Here is a 26,996-nt window from a genome sequence, read left to right as displayed (position 1 = left end):
TTATAAAGCTCAAAAAAATCTATTTTCCACCATACTGCCCCACCAGGTGAAAGTTTCCAACATAAGCCAACTGGTGGTAAATAGTGTCACATGGACAGTTTGGAGAGCCCTTACCTTACCCCTTTTTTCTCAAATTTGAAAGTGCACCAACCATAACACCATAAAAATACAGTAAATCCCTCTATCGTTTTTATTTTTTTTTTTTTACTGAAAATCAAAAAATGTAACATCCTTTTAGGTTCATCTGGGTTTTTATGTGAGGGTCTGATGATTATTTAGGGTGTGAATGTGCTTTCCTGAAGACGCATGTGAACATAATGACAGACCAGAGAAGCTTTGAGACCCACATTTATCATAATGCATGTCAAACATCACTGTACCAGCTATTGGAAGGAAAAATATCCCTCAATGCGAATGTCCCTTCAAATTTACGCAATGACTTTTTTGCTTTATTTCTCAGTTTTCATTTGATCGCTCCAACGTCAGCAGGTATAGACAACATCAGCCTTTTCTAAGGCAGAGTGTGACTGACACAGGCTCAGTGTTACCTGTGGAATATGAAAACCAGCAAATACCTGTTGTCAAAACCGTCTGTAGCAATTTGCTGAATGTGCAACGTGGCATGTGTAGCGTAGCAGAACGGTATGCCACAAAGTACAGTAGATGTGGCATGTTGTTTCCAGATGAAATTCTGCAGTCAGCCCTTTGGCTTCTCTGGCTCTTGCTGCCAAAACCTCCATCAAGCTTCTCCGCTCAGAGTGGGAATGCTGATCTGGCCGAACAGCAGACGACAGCAGCCAAAGTATGTGAAGCCTCAGAGCAGCCTGTCTCCTTTCTGCCATAACCACAGATTCCCAGCTGTACTAAAAAAAGAACGCACAACAAACGATTAGCCAGCGCTGATCGGTGTCTCTCACTTGATTGGTAAACTGTTGACGAGGAAGTGGTTTGCTAAGATAATTGAACTGTTAGTATCGTGGGCTGTTGTCAGATCCCCAAACTGAAAATGGGGGGAAAGGAGGATGAAATGTGAGGCGAAAGTTGTAAAACTGTCAGGAACGTTCTCTTTACTGCTCTTAGAGGGCTTAATTAATGCTGCTGCAGCACACATTACAGCGCCCGCGAGGACCCTAACACCCGCAATAATACTGAAAGTCAAAACATCGAACTTCCTTTTAGGAGGTTCAGCTGGGTTTTTATGTGAGGGTCTGATGATTGATCCAACAGATGATTATTGTAATGACCTTTATGAACATCGTTAACCCATTCAGCCCACACTGGTAGTGCATTGGTTTTCATTACATGTTTGCATTACATATGTTTCTCGACTGCCAAACCGATTATTGTGATAATCTTAATGTAGAAACTTTAAAAAAAAACATTTTGGCATCGGGGTATAGCCCAAGTACCCAAAGTCAAAAGCACAGGATGGAAGGAGAAACTCATATTAACTAATCTAAGGTACCTGCTCACCCAGGTAACCTCACCAAAGGTCATGAGACGATGTGGGAAATGAATTTGGAAACTATCCATCCACTGTATGTACTGTACAAGCTTACAGACTGAATTGTTGCTTGAAGTTGAAACTTTTACATAAACTTCTCCTCAGGCTGTTGGAGGGACAAATGCATGAACAGGTTCCCCTCGGGGGGCTGGTGCAGAACCAGAGGGGTAAACATGGGCTGTCCAGCAGTAAATCACCAGGAACCATGTTGGTTTTGGTGAGCAACTTCCCTTTACTAGGCAACAGTCAATGAGAGATTTTAGCAGAGATTCTCATAGTTGGGTAAGTCTTTGTGCTCGTTGGAGTATGATTCACTCGACGGAAAATTTCTGAAAGCTGAAAGACTTCAGCTTTCCCAGCGCTCTTGTCAATACAACATTGTTTCGTAATAGTGCAAAAGAGCTGCTGGAGATGTTTAGGAAATGTAATGCCTTGCTGCCAATCATTTGGTTGCCTCAGGAATTCCTCCGCTCTCAAACAATCATTTCTTTTTCTGCGTAGTCTATCTTATAAAGATTTTCTACAGTTTGAAGAAATCAACCGGAAAAATCACAACTCCATAGAAAGATAAGTTATTTCAAAGTCGTCTCATTTGAGAAAATTTCCCCTTGAAAGGGGAATGATCTGACTGAAACGAAATTAAGTTTCGGTCTTTTTTCTTGTGTAACACTAAGGCGTAAGTGTATAAATATTTTCTTCAAAGTACTGACCTTTTAAGTCCAAGATGTCTCAAAACACACCTAGCGGTTATTTTGGTGTCACGCGGCGGCATCTCTCCTCGTTAACAGGAAAGCAGAGAGTTTTGTCTGTAAGGTGCATTTCCCTGTGACGGCATAGAGCCCCCACAGCACAATGCAGCATTGTGTATCCACCCTGGACTGAGCCTCGGTATGTACTGTTTGACATTTGTGGCATTCCCGCTGAGTTTTACCGCGATTAGTCTTATCAACGTGAGACAGGCTGATGGAGGAAGATAAGGCCTTCATCAGCTTTTGAGACAAGCACAGGGTCTTTATGGAGAAAAATGCTCTCTGGAATACAGATATCCCTTCAGAGCTTATTAGAAGGTCAGAGATTCTTCATGATAATGGGATCTGGAGACCAAATGGCAGCGTATTGTCCCAAGTATGAATAGCTTCCAGGCTCAGGAATGTTGATTTTTTTTAAAAACAAAAAAACATATTTTTTTCACTGATTGTACTGTAAAAAAGTCATAGACATGTCAGTCCTGGGGTATGTTCATAGTTGTTCCTTCTCCTCCATTTTTCACTTCTGGTACCGATATCTGAGATTTAGTATCGGCTGATACCGATCCGGTACAGAAAATCCGACAAACTGACTTGAAACATTTCTTCTTTTTTTTTTTTTAAACACAGACATAAATGTGCCGAATTACAAATTAATTGGAAAACTCTGCAACAGTACAGCACACTTAAATACAACGATGGCTTCACAACTTTGGTCCAACATATAAAAACAACACAGCTTAAATTTGCTCGGTCAGTGCAGTTAGGAGTAGAACAGCCGACGAAAAAATAAATAACATAGAAACTGAAACTGACAAAAACAACAATGTTGACTACCTCAAACATGAAAACAATAAACTGCAACAAACCTTCTTTCAGATGGTTCAGAAAGGGCAAATATGAACCATAAATATAATGTAAAATATAATGGGACACAGAAAGCACGGGACACATGCTGCCTGTGTCCCCTGGTAGGGAAGTACTAACAGGACTACTTCTAAATCTCTTTCAACAGCAGTTTTTCTTCCACAAGGCCAAACTTCTGCAGCGTTTTCCTGTCAACAGATTCTCCCACCCGAGCTTCGAATCTCTACAGCTTCTCCAGAGCTATCCTGGGCCTCCCTGATTAATGCTACACCTGACTCAGGCTTTCAGTTCGGTGACATGACAAGGAGAACCAGCATCACCTTTGCTCAGCCAGTTAATTAATCCCCAATGAGAGATGACATAACCTGCTCATCTCATGAGTTCATAAAATCCAAAGAAAGCCAAACAGAAAACAAGTTATTGAAGGAAAAAAAAAAGTATGTGAGTCTAATTTTGTTCTGATAAATGTGAAACAGTTGAGGACTTCAGGTTCTTCATGAAACACTTGGATTTACTCCCAGAACAGTTTGTAAAGGAAACAAACTGTTCCTTTACAGTTTGTTAGACTGCTGATCCTTCAGATCAGCAGTCTGATCTGAAGGATCAGACTGCTGATTGGATTGATGAGAAGTTCTTCACCTCTTCAGCCTGACAGTCTGAGACTAATGAAGCTCATGACTATCAACACACGCACACACACACACACACACACACACACACAGCCCAGTCGGTGTGTGTTAATATGCTGATAGAGCTTGAGAAGTGCTGGAGACTTCTGTCCCCAACACAGTCAGGTCACAATGGGATATTTCACTAAAGAAAGATGTCACTGATGATGATTGCATACTAAAATTCATCCAGTCTGTCACTTATTGTGGAAAACTGTAAAACATATAGACGGTCTGGTCTGTTCCACCTTCCGATTAACAGAAACGTTAATCAGCTGTGATACAGTGGAGTGGATTCTCCGAGATGATCTGCACAATGCCAAAGATGAACAATATCAGCAATGGGCTTGCTGCTGCCAAACAACCCGGGAAGGGTTGTAAGGTCACTCCCAAAGAATCTGAGGTCCAGACTGGTAAAAATCCAGTCAAAAGTCAGATTGTTGTAAATGTCAGAGAAATTGCAAATAAAAACATTGCATTCTTCATTCATGACAGAACCACCAATAACCAGTTGTCTGAACAGGTCACTGGTAGTCAGCCTTGTATTAAAACAAACGTGGTAGCACAAAGAAATGCAGCACATCGACAAACTGCACACCAACTGTCACGCATCTTTGTGGACGGATGAGGATTTGGGCTGGGACTTGTGCTCTTTGCGGCCTTTAAGTTGGCCGTAAACTGAGTTCCATAAAAGTATTTTAGGTTTGGTGACGGTGTGAACACGGACCAGGTCAATGCAGATGTGTTGAAAACACAAAAGCCTTGTTTAGTCCGCTTTAATCAAACTCTGGTTTGTTTGCCTAGAAAGATCAGAAGATCAGTTTGTTTGGGGAGGTGTGAATGCCCAATCAGACCAAAAGAGCAAACTCTGGTCGGACTAAAAACCGGCTTGAACTGGGTTGAAGTGAAAGCAGTTTGAATGTGTATGTGAACGCCAAGCGGACTGGAGATCACTCCAAAAGCAGGCTGCGGACAACAGCGCAGGGCATTCTGGGTAAACACAATCAAAACAATCTTCTGAGTCTATCGGTAGTGAGAGAAATGGCTTTTGGTCCTTCAGCCTTTAAAATCTCACAATACTTCATTTTTGTTTGCACGTCTTCAAGGAGACATGTAAGTGCCTTCAGAGGTTTTTATGTCGCTTCCTTCAACGTAGCAAATGTTGCCATTTCTGTCCCCAGTTGAGCTCAGTCTACCAGACTATCAGGTGTGTAGACGCCCTTATAGACAAATACAAACCAATCCTTCAGAGAGTTTCCTACATGATGCTCTTTTGTCCACCATCTCAAGAAATTCCCACAGTTTGTTAGCATCTGTTTTTGAAATCCGCGATCCGATCAGTTGAGCCAAATGTTTTTTTTCCTGGATGCTGAGGCGTTTCATCTAATGCATTTTAAATTTGACCAATCTGTACACGTTCATGGTTCCCTCTATGTCTATCTGCAGGTCTTTTAAGCCAGACTTCGTCCTGATTCGCCAACACGCCTACAGCATGATTCCCGGCGAGGACTTCAGGAACATTGTGATCGGCCTGCACTTTGGTGGCGTGCCGAGTGTCAACTCCCTCTTCTCCCTATATAATTTCTGCAGCAAACCTTGGGTGGTAAGCAGTCTTAAACAGCTCTCTCTGCTCTTCCTCATAGACTTACCCTCTCAGCAGCTGCCTCTCTGATTTATATGGGCCATTACACGGAGCTGGAACACCTGTGCCTGGAGCAGGAGGTCTTTGTCACTGTACTTATTAGTAGCTTCGTAGGAAGTTAAAATCCAAAAATCTCCAGTGAAAAACATGTAAATGCTTAGCTCTGTGTGACTTCATAAATGCGGTGTTGTCAGGTACAATTTGAGTTTAAAGTATGTTTCACCATATCTGACACTTTTACGCTGTTTGGTCTGTAGAGGTACTTTTGCTGCCCCTTTTATTGTTCGGTTATTTTATTTCACGAGGCATGCAAAACGTCCCAGTGGTCAAATCACTGCGTAATATTCCTAGAGTCTGGAACTGCCCGTACAAATCAAATGAAAGATAAGTTCAGCCCAATGCCTGCTTGGTGCCCAGTGTTTCTAGAAGGGATCATGGATGTTGCCTTAACACACTGTGTGAACAATGGCTGTTAGAACCGGCTCTGACTGGGTGGATCTTAACTGTTTCAGTCCCACTTCCTAAAATGGCCAGACAATAAAGAGCTTTTATTATCCCAGTGCCAGATGGTAACTTCAAGATGAGCCATCAACCAGCTGACATCCTAATCATAAATATTTTTAAGTGTATAGCACTAATGCCATTTCTCTCTTACAGATTTCTATTTCTACATTTTTTTGTCACTCTTGGATCATCTTTCTAATTTTATATCCGTTAACTTTCCTGCGGTCATAGGAGAATGGGTCATTTGGACCCTGTGTGGGGTCTGGCAGGTTGCATTGACCCCACGTTTTACAAGTTTTTTTTTTTTTGTGGTTTTGGGAACAGACTGCCACACTCGTCCTGAGGGTCACACCAAGACTGCAGGAGAGTGATAGAAAACATTAGTAAAATACTGAATGCAATTTTGAACTGATTATTTGGGTAGTTTATTTCGCCTTATTAATGAAATCATCTAATTTTGGAACTATTCATGTCATCTTCATCTGATTGTAAAGTTTTCTTTTCATTGGAAAACAATATTTAAGGGTGAAGAAAGCTAAATTAAGAGAAATCTCTACATGCTTTTTCCCCACAGCTGTAGCTTCTACCTAACACCTTTTGTCCTCTTGTTTATTTCTCTTCACAGTTTTCTCAAATGATTAAGCTTTACCACTCCCTCGGCCCTGAGAAGTTCCCCCTGAATGAGCAAACCTTCTACCCAAACCACACACAAATGGTGAGTGATTTCTGAAGTTATTCCCTAGAAAACCACCTGAAACCCACAAGATATCACAAAAAGCCTTGTGTGGTCCATTTTTCATTGACTCTTTATTATAAAAATAGAAAACACAGAAATTAAGTCAAACATTTCTCTGCCCTTACATGGTAACACCCCCACCCACCCCACACAATTCAGGAATCAGTGCTTACACACAGACTGTACACAGCTTTCTTGATTTCAGTTTTTCCTCCATTTTTTTTTTTGTTTGAACTTGACCAATCGTTTCTGTGTTAAGCAGACAATATATTTACACAAACAGAAACCACAGAAATAATGACACAGAAATGCCACAACTGGAGGAGGAACCCTATGGACACTAATGAAAACAATTCAGCCCATAAAAGAAAATGGAATTAGAGTTGCTTGAAGAAGTCGAGGCATCCTATTTGCTAGCTAAAATTAGCAGTTGGTTAGCTTAGTTTAAGATGGTCAAGAAATTTGGGAAAAAGCTCTCACAAGAAGCTAAAGCTTTATTTAAATGTAATTGTAAAAAAAAAAAATTAAAAAAAAAAATTCGAGGCCGACTGTTGAAAAACAAATGGTTGCATTTTTGCTAACAAATTTTAGCGAAGCTAACGTTTAGCATTGCATCCAATTGGCAGAACTTAGTAAGGTCGTTTCTTAGGCCTTCAACAGAAACTTTGCTGATTTAAAAAAAAAAAAAAAAAAAGTGTTGTTAATCCATTTGAGGCAAATCAGCATCCGCTAATGGAATGGACTGAAAGGAAGCTAACAAGAAAAAAAAAATCCAAACTGGAGCAGGTGAAGAAGAATGATTCTTAGTGACAATAAAATTACTTTCTTTTTTATATATTTATATATAATGTTCATTTAAAATAGTTAAATACAAAAGATTGAATATACACTTAGAAAATATCTCGTACTGTGAAACCTGTTTAAACTGAATAATCACCGGGTTGTTGAATAGTACCAGCCAAGGGAAATATGATTGAACAGAAAAAAAAAAAGTACCTTAAAATTTCGATGCGTGTCGTTCACACTGACTGATTTGACGTGGTGTACTTTTTTTTTTTTAGTTCTGTTTTTGCATGTATAACAGGGTTACTGTGTAATCCAATAAACATAAATAAATGCATTATAGAGATTTCAGCATTTCTTTAGCTTATTTTTATATACAGCATAAAATAAAATATCACAACTCAAAAAAGAAAAGAACTCCTCCCTCTGTTGGCACTGAATCAGTGTTAACCTTTGATAATCTATGCACAACAAAGCAGGAAGTGTACGGGGCTGAGGGGCAACTGCAGGTGAGTTGCACTAGAGACATTCGGGGAAGCCGAGGTGCAGCCGTGTTAAAGACGGATCCTGCAGTAAAAACTGAACACGGCTGATCTGAAGCTGCATTTTCAGAATTTGAATCTAAAAAGTATGATTCTCATACCTCACACATTGGCACAAATTGAGAAGTGTTTTGGCAGTGCTGCTAGCAGGTGTGCTATTGTGAAAAGTTTTCATCTCAGTTTTTAATTTGGGGTGTGTTACTTTAAGAAGCTGGTCTGTGTTATTGGCAAGATGTCAATGAAATCATCAGTAGATTAGCTGCTTAAGGTCGGTCCACTTTTTCAATTTTAAGATCCCAACTGAGGTTGATAACGGTCTTCCCGTATAAACGTCTGATAAACTTCTACTGCTTCTACCACGGATTAAAACGCGATGGTAGCTGATTGAAGTGGGAAAACTTTACAAGGCTAAAGGGCAACCTCTACAACAACGCTTTGTCTTTTGTTGTTTTTTTTTTTCTATCAGAAGTGCTACAGACAGGCACTGTAATATATCTGCTCTTTTCTGCCTTTTTAAAGAAGGCCGTCACGAGTCCAGTGAGAGGAATCCGAGATAGGGGACAAAAACGGGGCGGGAGAGCGTTGGCTTCTGGGCGGGGTGTGCCTGGAATCAGGGATCAGTGGCGTTGATGATGGTTTTATCGCGGGTGGTCATGCCTCGGTACCAGCTGCAGTAACCCTCTTTCTGCTGGATGCAGGCGTAGTGTCGGGACTGGTAGCCGGGATAGCCGAAGTGGGACAGCATGTCCGTCCAGAGGCACTCGTTCTTCGAAGTCACGAAGCAGGGCAGGTAGTGGCAGGGCTTAATCTACCGACAGAGAAAAACAATTAGATGTGGAGCCCTGAAACAAACACACTGGCAAGACTTATTCAAATAAAGCTCTTAAATAGTTTTCATTCAAAAATTACTTGGCATTTAAAACAATTAGCATAAAAGAGAAACCACTAAAAATAGGACAACCTCTAAATCCACATGCTAACGCTAGTTCTTTGAGGATGCTAGTGAATGTAGCATAGCTACCTGTAATGGAAAAAATCTCTGAGTGACTAGCAACGAAAGGCTTTCATTGTCTGTTTTTTTTTTTGTTGTTTTTTTTTACTGTTCAGTCTATTTACAACTTCTGCTTTAAATATACATACAGGAGCAAGCTAGGCTTTAGCTGACAGGAATAAATAAAGACTAACACACTTAGCATTAGCAAAATGGAGACCACGCTCTTTCTTAATTTATTGTTATTTATTACAGAGTTATTACAGAGTTTCTATTTTAAACCTATTTCAATTAATCACACTAAATCTTAAAATGTTGCATATTAAGCATGTTTGTGTCTCCATTGATCATATACTGTAAGTTAAACCATCACCAGAGACTCCACAATTGTATGCTTTAGTAAAAATATCGACTCTCTCCAAAATACCACAATTACTCAGAATATGTTTTTATTACTACTATTTTGTTAAATCACAATGGTTCATATTGAGATTATGAACCATTGTCTTTTTAAGAGACAAAATCCATAATTGGGCCTAATTATTAAAACTAAAAAAGCCCATCTAATATAAATACATAACAATAGATGGTATCTTGTTTTAAAGCCATTTATAAGCTTTTAGAATTTCCATGTTGGTTTTTAAAAACCCTTAATCCTGATAAAATACAAATTCATCTTTTAAGTGCAGTCCAATCTATGTTGGTCATATCAAAGACTTTAATCATCACTCTGTCTTTGTTTGTAATAAATAATACTTTAACTGGCATTAAAGAGGTTGACGTCATGTTAATCATTGAATGTTAGGGGATGGGGGGGGCTTTACAAATGGATCCAGGTAGATTTTATGGATTTATATTTGCTATGAAGATGAAGAGACTGCAGAATGTGTCAATATAGTACAGCATCAGAGAGGGAAAGACACTGGATTTCATGTAAGGAGTTAAAAGCAATTTCAGAATTGGATTCAGCAAAGTATTCCAACATGTCCCATCTCATCTATCCAGCTGCGGTGATCAACTGGTTCAGTAAAAGCAAACCGTTTAGAGAGCGAAGCTGCCAACTTCACCCTGATGCTTGTATGCTTTGTGCTGAGGAATGTGAAACGAAGCGTCTTCCTAATGCACTCAACTTTTGGGTAGTTTAAGGATTTAGTCGGGCTCCACTCTGCCTTGAAATGTGCGTCATTACACCAGGTGCTAACACAAAATAAAACATTTTTTAAAAAGCCGCTCCCCGGATGAATGAATGGCACCGACTGATGGGAAGGATTCACGTGGCCACGCTCGTAGAGGCGACGAACAGAAAAAAGGCTAAATGTAGTGGGAGGAAAAGTGAATCACTTGCTGCAAAGAGCTGCACTCGTCTCGGAATGCAAATTCAATCGGCACATTTTAGAGAGACAACTTCCCATTTCTGTTATTCAATGTTAAAGTGTCATCGGAATGCCTGAAATGAGCGCTACGAGTCATTTCCTGCTCATTAAAGCCAGTCAGTCAAAGGTGGAGCTAACATGGAACCATGTTCTATCATTCTCGGTCGTCTTTGGTCTGGGTGACGGGGCCGCTGACGCCCTGACCCGCATGGCCAACAAAAGGCTCCGTCTGCTAATCCACTTATACTGATAGTGGCTGAGTGTGTTAGCAGTAGTCCAGGACGGCGCCCAGCGGCGGGGTCAGCAGCTGCACAAGCTGGGAATGAAGACTGGAGCCGCTTCCAGGGCTGTTAATTAATTCCCAGCGATCGCAGTAAAACTCGCTCTTTTCTGCATTTCTGCCACTATTCAACATCCATGAAATCTGGACGTGGAAACCAGGCCATAAAAATGTTCATAAAAATATCTTCATTTCTTGGTTTGCGGAGGTCAAACGGGCGATTTAATGGATGGAAACTGTGAAAGTGGTTCCATGAATACTAAATCTCCTCTCTAGTAGTGGCTAATGGAGTTTCCAGCTTGGCTTCCCGTCCTCCCTCCCGCCTGCTCGTCTCATTCCCGTCGGCTCTACGTGGTTTTCACTCACCCTGCAGTTGCAGCCCAGCTGGTAGCGGTGGTTGAAGCCCTTCTTCTGCGCCAGCGACAGCCGTTCCCACCGCTCGTTGAAGTTGCACAGCCCCGTATAAACCTTGTCGTCGTACACCCGACCTGGGGAGCGAAGGGTGAAGGAGGTGAGCAGCGCCTTCCTCCAGAGCTACAACCTCAAACCACACAGGATTTTATCAAAGGTTTTTATCTCTGGCAGACAAAAGTCGAGAAAATCGAGATGCGTTTGGCATCAACTGAACGGTAAAATGCAGTTTAACGTGGTGTAAACAGAGACATCTTACAATGTCACCGCAGCAGGTGGGGGTAGACAAAAAGGACATAAAATGTTTTGTAGTGTTTATTGTGATAATAGTAAAATTGATGATTTACAACTTCTTTACAAATTTTGTCCATGTAATTGTGACTGCATGGACTGAAGGTGACAAATTACATGAAGAAGTGTGATTTGTAAATTTGTATCACCAACCTGCACATATTTTCAAATGCATTTCAATAATTGGAATTTAGCAATAAATTCAAATTGTTATTACAACTAGAAAACAATATAAAGGGGTGCACTGATAAATCAGCCCAGATGTCCTTCATTTTGGGAGATCTGTGACGGGTCAATCTGCGCAAAGCTTTGAGAATCAGCCACCAGGTCAAGTCTCCACACGCTCTGATAACAACAACCACCCCACTGTTGACAATTTATCAACTTTATCAATATATTTGATAATGTTTTCAGAAAATCAAAGATAATCGACCAAATCGGAATCTGCAAGTTGGGCTTTTTCAGGATCGGTGATCGCTGCACTCCAAACAATAAACTATACAATTAATATCCATCCTTATAGCACGCGCTTATTACTGCTGTTATAAAAGTATACGCCTCCACACTTGGATAGAGACGGCAGAGATTTAACATTCAGATGAGATGTTCTATGAGAAAACTATGAAGGCTAGACTAAAGTTTACCAGAGAAAACATCGAGAAAGATCAGAGCTTCTGGAATAACCTTCATTGGACAGATGAGTTAAAAATGGACTTATATCTGTTAGTCCAGAACTGAACATCAAATAGCGTGAACTTACTTTAGGTAAGGCAAACTATAAAGAGAGCTTTATAGTTTAGCTAATTTTTAATCTCCTCATTGTAAGTCAGGATTTTGCCAACATTTCTCTCCAGAATTCTGCCTCGTTTACCAACAGAAAGACAATCCCATAATAAACCAACACCCCCATTTTGGAATATCTGGAGGTCGTCAGACGTCTATGTTTAGCAGCGGACCACTTCAAGCGCTGTGAGCCCCACAGCCCCACTGTAAGAGCGACAATATTTGTCACCATTTGTCTCCTTCACAGTGCTGTTGGTAAGTGGCATTTCAACAGGTCACAAATATGTCCCGTTTAGCCCGCCCTCTGAAGCTGCAGGACCGGACCGTGGAGTCGAGTGCGACTCGCTCCTAAAACTCTAATCAGTCAGAGTCCCCTAAAGCCGGATCAAAGGAGGTTCCAATAGCTCATCCTACAGGCCTCCGTGTTCCAGTGGAGGCTATAGGCTTGACTTATTATAGCCGCCCCGAGGGCAGAGAGAGAGAAAGAGACATCCATTGATGTCACCCGTGCCCGGACTGGGTAAACATAGCTGTAGTTGCCTGGCAACGCCGGCTCGTTTGCTTGCACCGTGCGGTGGTGTTACAGTATTTACAGGTTGGGGACTCACTGACACCTATATAAGTTGAGTGCTGCAGGGTCCAAAGTAAACAGCATCCTTGTTGGAAATAGCAACTCATAAAGTGCTTGTGTTGGAAAATGCCAGCCGCTTCCTGCTGGCTGGTAATTATAAGCTGTGAGGGAGAGAAAACTGCTGAGACGCAAAGGGAAGGCTTAAAAAAAAACGCCTCTGTACAGTAGCGAAGGGTCTGCTAATAATAGAGAGAAAAGTTTTTGTCAGAAGACAAATGAAGTCCTGGGGGACAGGATGAGTGGGGGCCAAAGAGTCGTCATGCCGATAGCTGGACTCTGGAAGGAAAGCAGCTTTTCCTGGCAACACGAAGCCGACCAGAATGTTCTCTACAACTCATCGCTCTGAATGGATCTCATCCACCGGGGGGGTGTAGAGTGCAGAACTATGTCATGTTTTTTCTTACATTACAACCAAATTCTTTGGTGTATTTTACTGAATTGAATAAAAAAATTTTATGCTTTCACTCTATGAAATACAGCTCAAATACACAAGCTGCGTTTTCATGACAATTGTGTGCAAAAGTTTTGTCTATATTAGGCTAAGGTCGAAAAAAAACACAATTTCGCCATTTGCTGTGTTTCTATTAACCAAGAAATTCAATTACAGTCATACAAAAATAAGTTTGTTTACGCGATAAGTCATTAAAAAACATAAAGCGCCATGATCCTGCTACTACTTTCTGTCATTTTCTTTATGATTTGCACCAGTGGTAACATCCGGTTATTGATCATGTGACTCGTGTGATGCAAAAAAATGTTTTCCATAGCAATTTTGCAAAATGACTGAATTTCAATTCGGCCCAACAAAAAATACACCTCATGCTAACGACAAAACATCCAATTGAAAAATGTGTTTTTTTTCCAAAATCGCCACATTAAGCACATTTATTTTCAATATGTCAAACTGAGCAATTATATGGTCGATGGAAACGCAGCTGTACTCAAGCAGCACTCTTTTTTTTCAAAGTATGACTTTGACAGCTCACCTGTGATCAGGTACTGGTACTTGTTGATCTCAAACTTGACGCCGCACAAGCTCTCGGAGGCGTCCGTGTAGATGTGCTGCACGTGCTGAACTTTCTCGAATCCTTTGTACATCTGACCAAAAAAAGGGAGATGGAATCAAGGCACTGGAAAAACAGTGCTAGAGTTCTCTCTAGCGACGTTCAAAAGTCCCCACATGAACAACAAGGAAAAGGAAACAACACTCCTGCTTTATCAGACGACTTTTTAAAGGGAGTACCTCGAGGGAATGAAAATCTGAAAAGGCTCGGCTTTTGGTGAAATCCGAGATAACGTGACGAGTGACGTGGTGCAACTGTGATAGATACACAGCCCAAAGTCTGCTTTCATAGAGGATTGCTTCCTTCTCTGTTTTTTTGAAGGGTGTAATGTATTTTTCTGAGAACAACAGGAAATCCCTGTTTAGACGCGGCGCTCCCAGAAAAACGGAACAAACTATTACCTCAGCCAGAAGCTGTGGAGCTTTATGGGGGCCAAAGGGATTCGTCTCATAGGATTTGTGGAAATCTGGAGGATGCTTTGCTTTTTATATAAGCTCAAACAGTCGCAATACATAACAAAAAGGCCACTGTTGTACAGATGCTGGTGCGTGACTCTGACGAAATGTTTACTCTCGGTGCGAGGAGTTTGGTTGAGCCGTAATACCCGTAAGCCTACTAATCCTCCGGCCTGGCTCCTGTCAAAGCAGCGGGCCGATGTCAGCATCTGTCAGAAATAAGGAGCGTTATGTAAGGATCCGGAGAAAAGGAGGGACGGCCTTTCAGGACTAGAATTCCAGTCTGCGTTTAGTTATAGGCTGGAGAGTTTCTTAAACCTATATTATCGTTTCACCATTGCTTTTAAATGGGTTTCTACATTAAAAGCTCAGCATTAAAGAGTTGGAGTTTAACAGCAACAGTAAGACTATTTGTTGTCAGTTTAGAGGCCATTAATCATGTGGCTGTGAACATCAAATTAGCTCAAAGTAGCAATGATTCAATTACAGATTTGCATCATAAGAGTGGTCTGTGTGTTTCAGATGCCATCTAAAACGCGAAGGTTTAATTCACGTAATAACCTCAATTTTTCAAAATGAGTCTTAAATGTACAACTTCTCTTCTAGCAACTCTTAATTAGGAATTTGCCTCTGGTATTAATTTGATCTATAGCTTTAAAATGAGGTTAAGAACCTCTCTCATCGGCTGAGCATATCGGACGAAGTTTGGCAAGAAGAATGTTGCTCTCAGTAGGTTGCCCAAAAGGGTCAATCTTAGGTGAAGATTAGGTTTATAATTCACCTAAACAAACAAAGGCTTGGTTCAAATTGGGGGAATTTTATGCAGTTCAGTAGATCGTGACGTGGAGTTATAATGGACCTAAAATGATTAAATTTAACATGCAGAAGCATACAGAAAAACTTAGTTTATTTTTCCCCCCAAAATGTTGTATTTTCTGTGAAAATGGTGAGCACCAGTTGCCTTCATTTACAATTTTCAGAATCCATTTGATAACCTTTAGATGACCGTACTAGGAGGTAGAAGAGCTGGACAGCTAAATAATAATATAAAAAATGTCATAACACAAAACCATAGAGTTTTTGTCAACCTACCAGTTACATTCCTGTTTCTGACAGCTAGTCTGTCACAGAGTTTTACCCACTATATCAGGAAAAACAGCAGTGGGTATTTTTTCTGGTTTCTGTAAAGAACTGGAATTGCATATATTTTATTAGAAATCAATGTGTTCTTATTACAACACATGATTTTACAATATGAATTCTTATTTCAAGTAGTTTCAATACACCATTGTTTTAGTTATAATTCCAATAACCAATGTTGTTTAATTCAGTGGAATTTTTCACATGTACATCATTATTCTGATGATAATGTGTCCAGTATTAAAAATGTAAAGAAGTCTTTGGAATACAGAACTTGTTGCTATTTGTCTTTTCAGTTATGTTGAGGTCACACTTTATGGATGGAGTCTCACTGAGGTAGATGCTCAGACCCGACACAGATCAGAAGTGGTAGACACTGCTAACAAAGTTAGTTGTGCTAAATCCTAAAGCACTAATTATAGGCAGTAGTGTTGCTAACTCTACCGCACTACACAAACACAGTATTTAGTGGACATGAATGCTAAAGTGCTAATCATAAACATTAGCTGCAGTAATGCTAAAGGAATATACCAAAATGGTATTTATCAGAAGCTAATGCTAAAGTGATAACTACACTTCAAATTATTTCTGCCCTAGAAAACCTTCAACGTTTGAGCGTCATTTTCATTTTGACATTATACATGCTGTAAAATGACCTCAAATATTGTATTTATGTTTAAATCTTATTCTCTACTGTCCGTATTTTATTTTGACCCTGTACGTTTCTAGTTTGAAATAAAGTCATTGGTGGGGAAGAGAGAACATGAGAGGAAACGGAACCGCTGCGCAAACAGTCTTCAATCACTTCAAAATAAGAGCATGAAGATAAACGTCACCTTGAAGGATTCAGAACAGTCAGCACACATGAATTTTATTCAACTGAAAGTTAAAGTAACTTGGCACCTTACAATTTATCTGCAAAAATAAGTTGAGGGGAAGCTAACTGTGCTAAACATTTTCAAAGTTAGCTAAAGCTCTAAACAAAAAATTTGCACAGATGAGTGGAAGTGTGCCCACCACTGCAGATGATAAAGGCCATGGAGAGTTGGAGCAGTTAAAATAATTAAAGATTTCCATTACAAATGGTGCAAAAATTATTGCAATTGTATGATTTAATACCGTGCTGTCTTAGCTGAAAGGTTCTCAAGCAGCCCCAAAAAACCCCGCCAATGCCATGGTTTTGTCAAGTTTACACAAGCAAGCCTATATTAATGTTTCTTTGTTGTTCTTATGAAGTTTCTGTTTAGCTTCATGTTTCAAAGACGAACAATAAGGACTAAAGGGAACCTAAGATCCTCACCTTCATCTGCTTGATGGTGTAGCGCATTGTTCCAAAAGGTCCGTCTCTCAGCTGCTTCTTGCCGACCACCTTAGCTCGGATCACTGTAAAGAAAGAAACGGACATGTTTGTTAGAACTCAATAGTGAGCTTTCGCTTTTAATCCTATTTTAGACGGCGCCCTGGTGAGAGCGGGAATTTCTAAACCCCTCCTGAATAGCGCATTAGAACCAGGTTAGCTGCACCGGTAAGCTGTTTATCCGATTTCCTGCATCGTTCGCCCCGGAAGGAACACCGCTTCGGAATTCTCATGGAAAAGTTAAATGAGAATTGGAGAAGAAGACATATCCCAAGAAAGAACGTTTAAAAAAAAAAAGAAAAAAAGTGTGTACTATCAGTGTGGAGGACCCTCATGCACATAAACAAGCTGAAAACACCTGGAAGTGACTGATTGCTTTAACTGATTCTGACATAATGGCTCTTGCTGAGAAACGCCAGTAAGAAATGAGAAACAAAATGAGCGTTTATTTGAGCTGCTGGATGGGGCCTGATGCGGGTCCTGCATAAGCCATCAGCCCTCTGAAGTTCACCTGCTGCCCCGAAGCCCAGCAGCCGCAGACACAACTAACACTGGTCTTGTTTGTTTTCTTCTCCCCATGGAATTTCCTTCCCACATTCTTCGGGGGGCTTGCGTTCCCCAGAAATGGGAGAAAATAATCAGGATTCATTCTGATTGGCCGCAGAGAGGCAAACGAGGGATGTGTCGCCTTCTGTTCTGCTTTCAATTTGTCAAGCTGGCAAATGAGAAGTGGGTACCTTGTACAGGAAGTAGCTATAGCGTGGTCACCACAAATTTGAAGGCCCCAATTTGAAATGAGTTTGTTTTAACGTTTTTTGTTAGATAGCATATAAACCGATTGAAAATTAAGGAAAATCTTGAGTACCCACCATGGACGGACGGATGGATTGAGTGAAGTTGAGGATTGTAACTTTTATGGGAAATCGGGATGGGAAAATACTAAAATTTAGTTTCATTGTTTTTCAGCTGTTTACTGAACAGTTCCTGACCATTAATGAATCTTTTTAAAGTTATTCATCATCTTAAACGCAATAGATTTTAGAATGCACACCGATCTAAAGCCAACATTGTTCATGTCAGGATTAGTGCACAACAACTTCCTACCTGCCACATGCTTCCTGACCTTTCACTAGAACTTTCCTTGATCCATTAATATATCAACTCTTTTAATTTCATCCAAAAGCACTCCATTACAAACTGACCTCTGCTAAATGTACCCAAACTCCGTTTGACAGATGTCTGCTGTGAACAATTACTAAGGAATTTGCAAACATAATGGGATCCTTTTGCCTCATTTTGCCACATCTCATCATTATTTAAACGTTTCACTTCAGAACCATTTTTCCTACTCTGGTCTGACCTCGAAAACAAATGTTCTAGCTGGAAGAACCTCAGTAAATCAACCGACGCATGTCCATATAAGATCCTTCTTGTTGGCCGGCAGCGATGGTGCCATTTCCAATGGGAATTTGTGAAAAGCCCCAGCTGTTCTGGACAGAAGGGCAGCACTATCAGCACATTGTGTTTCTGGCTGAACGTAGCATTGAAGTTATACAGGGTCGCCTTTCCATCGCATGTGGCTGTGCGCTGCTGGTCTGCTGCCCGAAATTATCCCGGTCCGGATTTTTGATTTTGTAGAGCACGTATGAAATATACGAAAGAAAATGCAGCTGGGGAAGCTGGAATACCTGCAACGCATTGATACCTGACATGCTATAGGCTGCCAAGAAGCCAATCCAAAAGCAGCATTCAGTTTCCTTGGTGTTGATTGACTGTACCTTCGAGTGTAGATAAGGAAGACTGTAGATGTTAGCTTCTGTGGTACTGCCAAGATGGGTACCATTGTGTATATTAATGCATACCAAGGTATTTTTTGGCATTTGAACAATTAAAATAGGCAGTTATAAATTATTTCAAAAGGAGTTTTGAGTATTAGCTGTTTTAGCTACTTGAGGAACGCTGTGGCCCCTAACCCCTTCGAATACTGGGGGTCCACTGTACTTGTTGGTTGCTGTGAAATTCTCATAGTTTATGTGACATGGAGTAACATAACAATACAGATTATGAGCAAATTATATATGACAGATCTTTAATTAGCATCAAGAAGCCAGAGCATTCCTCCGCTTTTTGCTAACACAATAGCGTACAACATTTAGCAAAACTGGATGTAGTAATTAGCTTTTTCACAAACTTTGTAGATAAAATAACTCAAAAATAAACACCAAAACTACATGTAGCTGCAGCTGAATGCAATAAATGTATCTGCTAGCAAGCCAAAAAACTAGCCACATGACAGCCAAAGCCAACCCAGCTAATGGTGCTAATGAATCCCTTCTGATTAACATTTCAGCAAATTTTTTTTTTCAGCCACAGACGTTTTATTAATTCTTTAAGCCTTTTATTGTGCTTAATGTTAGATTGGTAGGAATTGATCATTTAAGTCAGTGTTTAAGTTATCCATTAGCTGCTACATAAAAAAAATTCCCCTTCCCAGTTTAAAATTCTAGGTTACTGTGGTGATCCTCTTCTGCAGAGGAATCTTTATGCAGTCTCATGAGTGGGAGGCTTTTCATAGTGAGAAAGGTAACCAGGATGTGACAGAAATAAAGTGAATCCATTTTTCACTCAGCCTCCATTGCCTAGAGCATGGGATTATAAAAAAAAGATTGAATGTGAATGCTAAACATTCAATTCAGCCTACGTAGAGTGTGACAAAATGCAGCCATAACGAGGATTGAGTTGCTGTGTAACACAGGTGCATGCCTGTGTGAAAAAGAAAAATAAGAATAAGAAAGCGACACAAGGAGAAGTTATTGAGTTTAGTCTGCAGGAAGTTGCCCGAGTATGAGGAGGTAAGTGGGAGGAAGAGGATTTCTCACACTTTACCACACTCAAAAATAAACAGTGTCCTCTGGCTGTAGGACCTAGTGTCAGAAAGAAACCACAGGACAAAGAAAAAAATATATAATACATTTATGCAGGATGTCTAAATATATGACAAGTATTTTCTAAAAACCATGTACCACCAACTCATTTCCTCCTGCTTATGTTCTATGCATTCATAAAACCATAATTATTGCTTCTTCTGGCAGTTATTCTCTAGCCGTTTCTCATATTTCCATTTCCTAGTCATGGCTGGATGGGTTCTTTTCCTGACCAGAACGGATCCAGAGGTATAGTCAGAGGTTTCACCTCACTTGGCCATCATTCATCATCGGTTCTTGGACCTCCATAAAAGAAAATTCATACTGCAAGAATGGTATAGCTGAATTGATTTTTCATTTTGAAGCCGTTCAAAAGTCACGGCACATCTTGACACACCAATTACTAGCTCATACAATCCTCAATCTCCAGTACCAAGCAGCAAACACTGTCAGACAGCAGGTCATACAACAAGAAAAATGGTTCAACACACACAAGTAATCTGATTACTCCTACAGGTATCCCCAAATTAAACTCAACACTCTCTTTAGCTAGTATCTATACATTATTACAGCTATATCAATGAATTTTGCTTTCTCGTGAAAGTTTTCCACTAATCTACAGTTTCCATTCTTGTGGTCACTGCCCAAGAAATAACTTGTCAAACACCTGGTATTTTCTTTGCTTCCCAGTTTGCATTTACATCTTACATTTTTTATCTTTTGTACTCACTCGCCATTTGCTGACTACCTTTCAGATTCTCTTTTCAGGCTGGTTGGTTAGATGTGCAGTTGGTTCTTATCACGATGACCTAACTGTAAGCTCTAACTCAGAAATGCTTTATTCATTCCAAAGGGCTATTAAATGTTGTAACTCATCAGCCAAGTATCTTCAAAGAGTTGTGGATGGTGATGCTGTGGGCAGGGAGGACCAACATTGCAACGAATCTGACAAAAGCCTCAGACTGTCATGACATGCTAATCGCAGCAGTGACGATATTCCACATTTTCCGTCCTGGATAACACTATCAGTTGCTGGCAAGCTCTGCTAATCCACCTCATTTGCTTTTTCTGTGGTCCTGCTTTGCATCCATAAAGCCTTCGTTCAACTCCTCTGTAATTAGGAGTTGTAGTTCAGGTATTAATTGAGTTTTTGAGGTACTAATCAGCCGTTCCCAGTAAAAAAGAGAATACCTAGTTGCCATGGTTGCATATCATAGCTTTCCAAAAGTAAGTGTGAAAGCCCTTCCAGTTGAACAGTATTCTCCAAAAAGAACAAATCAGAACTAAAGTAACAGAGGAACTCCAACATGCTGTCACAATGAGAGTGATAATTCTGTAATATCATACATATTAACTTCATTTTTTGAGATTTGCAAGTGGATGTTTCTTAAACCTCCCAAAAGTGATCAGCTCTTTGCTTTGTGTCATATTATAGTACTGTGATGAGTGTGTGTTGGGTCATTGTCTTCAGCCCCCCATACTGGCCTCCACAATGCGTGGTCATTGCAGAAGGGAGACGGCTGTGGGCTGGAGATTTGATACGCTCGGCTCAGGAGACAAACATCTCAGGCTTGTCCGGAATCCCGACTCTGACATCTCGTCGTATTTCAACTGACTTTTGGGAAAACTCTGGAAGCTGTCCGCCCTTACATAATGCCTCTCGCCACAGGAGTCTAGACTGCATGCGCTTTATCAAGCAATCACCTGTTGTGCTGCAGATAGGGAGGCGAGGACTGACTGCCAGAATAAATGCAAAGCAAAATACATTTTGGCTCTAGATGTTTTCTCTACAAAACTGATCTCTTAATTCACAGGACTTCTTTACAACTACACCAGGTTACAACCTTGTAGCACCTTTTACCTGCATTGACGCGTCAGTCTTCTCTGATCTGGCTTAGGGAAGGCCTTGAGAGAATAACTGCCACACCTTTAGACAAGTGAATGATCTGCTTCAACTGAGCCAATTAACTGTCTGAATGGCTCCATTAAGCAACATCAAGAAATGACATTTTTGTGGCCAAAGTCTCTTAAGACAGTTGGTTACCTAAATGTTCGTCAAAACATCTTCTGCTGTTTCAAGGATATTGTGTTTTCCGATATTTCAGTTGAAATATTTCATAGCGTAAAGAGAGAGGCTTCAGTAACCCAGTTTCCAGGGCTTTATCCTCGCCGTTCTTTTTCAGCGGTGTGCTTGTGGGCGATTATGGGTTGGGGCCAAGAAAACAAGATGCTTTGAACTCCCCTTCAGGTCTGAAACTGGGGAGATCCAGACTTGTTGCCTTTGATGTCGACAGAGTAAATTACAGCGTTTCTCTCTCGTCACCTTAATGTTTGCACCACTTTTGGTTGCCAGCCACTGTGTTTTAGAAGCATTAGACATTCATGTATGGAAATAATGACTTGTGGATATAAAAACACGACTGTTTATCTCATAAAAACTTTATTAAGGCATTCTTTATGTCCTAGTTTGACCCAGATTATCCAGTCACAGCGGCTCCGTGCTTTGGAGTTTCTCAAGGAACTCGGAAGCACATCTCAAGCCAAGCCATGACCTTGGAAATGGGATTTGTGGACTGTCCCCATTGAAGTCAGTTCCAGATTCTACTCAGCTGAGACTCAGCAGGGGCCAGCAGCGCGAACCATCCAAACTGCTTAAAAGGTGGCGGATTAATGTTTGAGGAAGCTGCATTTTGACTCTGTCCAACTGGGTCACTTGGCTGGATGTGTATCTACTCTCCTGCAGATTTGAAGTATCTTAATTAAGAAGCTAAGACTTTCTCTTTTTAAATGTGGAGTCCTTAAAGGGCTTTATGAGTAAACGTCTATTTGAAGACCTGTTAAAAGGTCGGGTAGCACCCAGGTAGACAGAACTGTCATCAACATCCAAACACCTCTACTGTGGTATACTGCTGTTGATCTGGCATTTGGAAAGAGTGTTGGTTTGTTTGTTCACACATCAGAATAAAATTAAAAGGCTTCAAAAAGTACTGCTAATGTACAACCTAACGATAGCTTAACATTATTTGTAGTGTAAGAATCAAGTGTTTCTCTTTAGTTTTAAATAAAAGCAAAAAGATCATCTCACGGTAAGCATACTGATAGAATCTCTGGTTTCGTGCCTGAAAGGAGTAAAACTTCAGCTGAAATGTGAGTGTGTGTCCTATCTGAATTACCTCAGTTCCCTCACACAGCCCCCCCCCCCCAAACACGGCCTCATTCCCCTCAGGGTTCAATCGCCTAATCCTAGTGCTAAGCCAGATCCCGAGTTCACATTATTCTGGGCAGCCAGGGTAAGCATATCCAGGTAGTAAAACCAGCTGTGACCCCCCCCCCCCCCCCCGCCCCCACCGTACCGCTGCTCGGCGATATCTGGCTGCCCATCACAGAAATACCACCGTGTGCAGACAAATGAGGATCTTGTAAAAACATGAAAGCAGCCTACAGGTGCAATTTTAAAACTTTAACTCAGAGCGGATTCTTGCATAATCGGCTCCCCTCCACCTTAAAGCAGTCTCCAAATCTTCCTTTGTATACTCCCCCAAACTAACCTCTCTCTGCTAAAATAAACAGCAACGATTTTACTGTCAGGCCCAGTAATAGCAAGGATATTATTACTCAAAAATATAAATGTTTGACATTAAACAAAAAAAAAAAAAATAGAAGTCCTATAAACATTTTTTGTCACAAACTCCTAAAACCTGTGAAACAGATTTATTCAAATTTAGCAGCCAATCAGAAGCTGAGTCAAAAAACAACAATACAAGACAGGAGGAGCAGAGGAGCAAATCATAAAAATAGGGGTGCACGATATATTAGCACTAACATCAGTATTGGCTGACATATCGGTATCAATCCGATAAATAAAAGGCCGATATTAACAACCAACATTCATTTGAAAGGTAGAAATTATTTTATACATGTAATATCTGTAAATATCAGTTTTTCTCCCATAATGGCAATATTAATATCAAATGGTCATGTCGCTACGCATGTTCATATCGGAACATCCGTAAAGAAAAAACAAAACAAAACAAAAACCCTTTATTTTATGCCGCCATACCCGTTAGAGGGTAGAGAGCCATACCCACTTTTTTAAAACCTGACTTACCTATGAAGTAATCTGCGACGTTTAATGCAATATAGATCCCAGGAATAGTAAAATTACTACATACTATAGGACAAATACACAGTAACAAGCTATACGCTGATACTCGACCTGCAAGTTGTTGTTTTTTTTTACTGGGTACCAAAGCTCACGTGCGCTCTGTCCTCCTCGCGCTGACATGCGTCACTTTGACCTGAGCGTTTCCTCGCGCTAATATGAAACTAAAGCGAGCAACAAGGCCACGTAATGAATGACTCACCGATGTCCGAGTTGCAGAAGGCGTCCTGCGGGTGCGTGAGCGCGCACGAGCAGCCCTCGGTCAGCTGAGGGACCTGCAGGCTGCCGAAGACGAACAGCAGGCTGATGAGGTGCTGGTACACAGACTGCATGTCTCCAAAGTTCCGCTCCTCTCTGTGCTGCTGCTGCTGCTGCTGCTGGAAGAAATAAACTGTGTTGGAGTCCGAGTGCGTCCGCTGCGGCAGAAGAAGCGGAGGTGGCTCTCTGTTAGTGTGTAACCTCCAGGAGGGAGAGGGAGCTGCTGCTGCTGCTGCTGCTGCTGCTGCGCACTGCTTTATGTGAGCGTTTCCTTCTGACGGTGGACAGCAGGACAGCCGCTCATATACGGCACCCCAGACACGCCCCCCTCTCTCGGACTCTGTAGCTCGCGGCCGCAGCGGCCAATCAGAGCCCGGTGATGGCATTCAGTTTTTAAAAATGACGTCGCTCCTGAAACTTTCCTACTTTGCCCCCGCAGTTTAACCAACAACAACAAAAAAAAAAAGTAACAGTAAAAACACTGAATCACCGTCACCTAAAGAAGGGTAACAGCAAGAGTGTTGAATTAAAAGATAGCAAATTTTGAAAGGCAAACTTGCCTTTCAATATTTATTTATTTATTTATTTATTTTTTAAATCAGATATTTATGTCTGATTAATTAAATCAGAAAAAATGTATTTATAACCATATTTTGAGATAACTAGACATGGCAAAACATGGCTTGTAACTTGCATAAAACTATTAAAAACAAGCAAAAACACTGTACTTCCCTTAGAATTTAATTTCCCCCTGAATAGTTTTTATTTTTTAATTTAACTGGAAAAATCCAAATATATCTGGAGATATCGAGTTTAAATCCCATATAAAGCAGTTTAGTGAGTACAGTAAATCCAGAGAGCTTACACACTCGTGTTAGAATGCCTATTCTGGGGTTGTTTAAAGAAATTAGACATCCAATGATTTTCCACGTTTTCTTAACCTTTCATCTGATATGTATTTTTGAGCAATTTGAGAAACAAAAGAAAATTGTAAAATAAATAAATCAAATTTAAAAATCCATTGTTTATACCCCCATGTCCTTGCAGTGTTGCGTGGGGCTTTGTATGGAGGACCAAAACAAACATAATTAAAAATAGAAGCAGAAATACTGTATATAAGTGACTCCATAGAAAATGCACTTAAAATGCACCAATTAATTTAAAAAAGGAGTATTTTACCTCATGTTTTATAAGTTGACACATTCAAATTTTTTCAGCTTAGTTGCAACAAATGGTATTTTTAACCACATAATTTAAGGTTACAGTTTTTTTTTCCAATTTTATTTATTTTTCTTGTTTTTTCTTCTACTTAAAGATGCATTTGTGTCTCTTTGATTCGCCACAACTCCTTTTATTTCCATTTGTTCTTTTTATATTCTTCTGTCTCCTCTTTTTACTTTACCTATGCATTTCGGCATCATTATGCAAATGAGGACTGCGATGTCTTAAGGCTTCAACTTCTTCTTATTGGTTGGTTAGCATTACACCAGATGTAGCTCCAGTGGGCTCTACCAGCCACAACAAAGAGGGCGACCTTCGACCAGTTCATCAATGAAATGAAGTTTAAAGACTTAATTAGAAAATAATGCTGTAACTCGTCACTTCACATGGGCGCTCAGACAGTTGGTGTTTCAGTTAGTGGCTCTCGTGGACACAGATGTGAACTGTCTGGTTATTTGTAGTTTGGACGAAGCGGCCTCTGAAGTTGGTTTCCCTTTTTTGCCTTTGTTAATAGTTCAAACACCAAATTTACTTTATTATTTATTAACATGTTCAGTGGAAGCTGTCTAAGCACTGCTACAGAAGCCAACATTCATGGTCTGCTCTCTGTTGGTGATGCAGCCAATCAGTGCTGAGGAAAATGAATGTCGCTCCTGGACTGGCTTCTTTGCAAACACAAGTGAGTCGAGTAGCAGTGTGTCTGGGTGTGTTTTTACTTCCCAAACTGCATATTCTGTGAAATATTTTAGAAAAAAATATGTGGAAAGGCAAATGTTTTTGCAAATACTGAACCACAAATAGGCTGTCCACTCTCCATATCTTAAATAACATTTTTTGTTTGAACTAGAGCGGATGTGTGTCCTCCACCCTTTCCTTAGTAATAAGAAATGACACAGTCCAAAACAGCTTTGAAAATTAACTCACCTTCAAAACTGCTGAATCAATGCAAAGGCAGCCAAAGCCTAGTTGATCTGTTTTTAAATGAGCTTTTGTGTTGGTTACTTTTGTATTTAATGAGTCATTAAAGTTCTGAATCTTCAATAAAGGGGCAGAATGCTTAGTTGCTTTGACCAAACCCGTTATTTTATTTTGTTCCTTTTCTCTCTGATCAGACTTCATTCAAGTTCGTCTCAGTGCAAATGAGCCAGTTAAACTCCCCTCCCTCCCTGCGGTGGCGGCCTTGAGCGGAGCGGCGTTATCGCTGCAGAGGCTTATCTGGCGCGGGACAGAGGGAGCCGTGTCAGGAGTCGGAGCTCCTCGCGGTTATGTGATTGACCAGAAATAATCAGGTTGGGGAACTCTGACCCTTAATGTGCTTTCATTAACGCTTATCTGAGTTTAGGGAGGCTGCACGGCCAGATGGACACTTCCTTTTGCAGTTACAAAGGTTAAGCTTCAGGTCCAAGTGTCTGTTGTGAAATCGAGCTTAATTCCACCACAACCGCTAAAGGTGAATGTTTGTAAAAGATTACACATTTACGAGTCACCGACTCGTATTTAAATATTCAAAAAAGACTGAGTTTCATTTCGATTTTGTATTTTGTGCATGTGCTTCATTCTGGATTCAGACCAGCAGATGAAGAAGCAGGACCTTCACCATCTGTGGAAATTCCACATCATCATCATTATAATCTTGGTGTATCAGAGCCACGGCCTTTTCGAT

General features: G+C 40.5%; 2 protein-coding genes across 2 annotated transcripts in view; one reads left to right on the top strand and one right to left on the bottom strand.

Annotated features, from left to right (window-relative positions):
* Nucleotides 1-26,996, top strand: part of syn3 (synapsin III) — a 103,141-nt gene that overhangs the window by 37,840 nt on the left and 38,305 nt on the right. Inside the window, exons 5-6 of the mRNA XM_023350158.1 lie at nt 5,232-5,388; nt 6,557-6,646. Of these exons, the coding sequence (XP_023205926.1) occupies nt 5,232-5,388; nt 6,557-6,646 (247 nt within the window). The remainder of the gene's footprint in view (nt 1-5,231; nt 5,389-6,556; nt 6,647-26,996) is intronic.
* timp3 (TIMP metallopeptidase inhibitor 3) lies at nt 6,718-24,498 on the bottom strand. The gene is made up of 5 exons (XM_005811407.2): nt 24,057-24,498; nt 16,712-16,794; nt 13,739-13,850; nt 11,003-11,124; nt 6,718-8,800 (listed from the first exon to the last, which is right to left on the bottom strand). Exons 1-5 carry the CDS (start codon nt 24,496-24,498, stop codon nt 8,603-8,605), a joined length of 957 nt encoding a protein of 318 aa, XP_005811464.2. The 3' UTR covers nt 6,718-8,602.

The sequence above is a fragment of the Xiphophorus maculatus genome, chromosome 17 (genome assembly GCF_002775205.1).
Source record: "Xiphophorus maculatus strain JP 163 A chromosome 17, X_maculatus-5.0-male, whole genome shotgun sequence".
Lineage (NCBI taxonomy): Eukaryota > Metazoa > Chordata > Actinopteri > Cyprinodontiformes > Poeciliidae > Xiphophorus > Xiphophorus maculatus.
Note: the sequence above shows the minus strand (reverse complement) of the source record. Positions and strands in the feature narration are given on the sequence as shown.

Coding starts and splice junctions, on each gene's coding strand:
- timp3 (XM_005811407.2), bottom strand. CDS start 24,498: ATGCCATCACCGGGCTCTGATTGGCCGCTGCGGCCGCGAGCTACAGAG. Junction 16,795..24,056: donor CTTCTGCAACTCGGACATCG/GTGAGTCATTCA, acceptor CTTTCTTTACAG/TGATCCGAGCTAAGGTGGTC. Junction 13,851..16,711: donor ACACCATCAAGCAGATGAAG/GTGAGGATCTTA, acceptor TTTTTTGGTCAG/ATGTACAAAGGATTCGAGAA.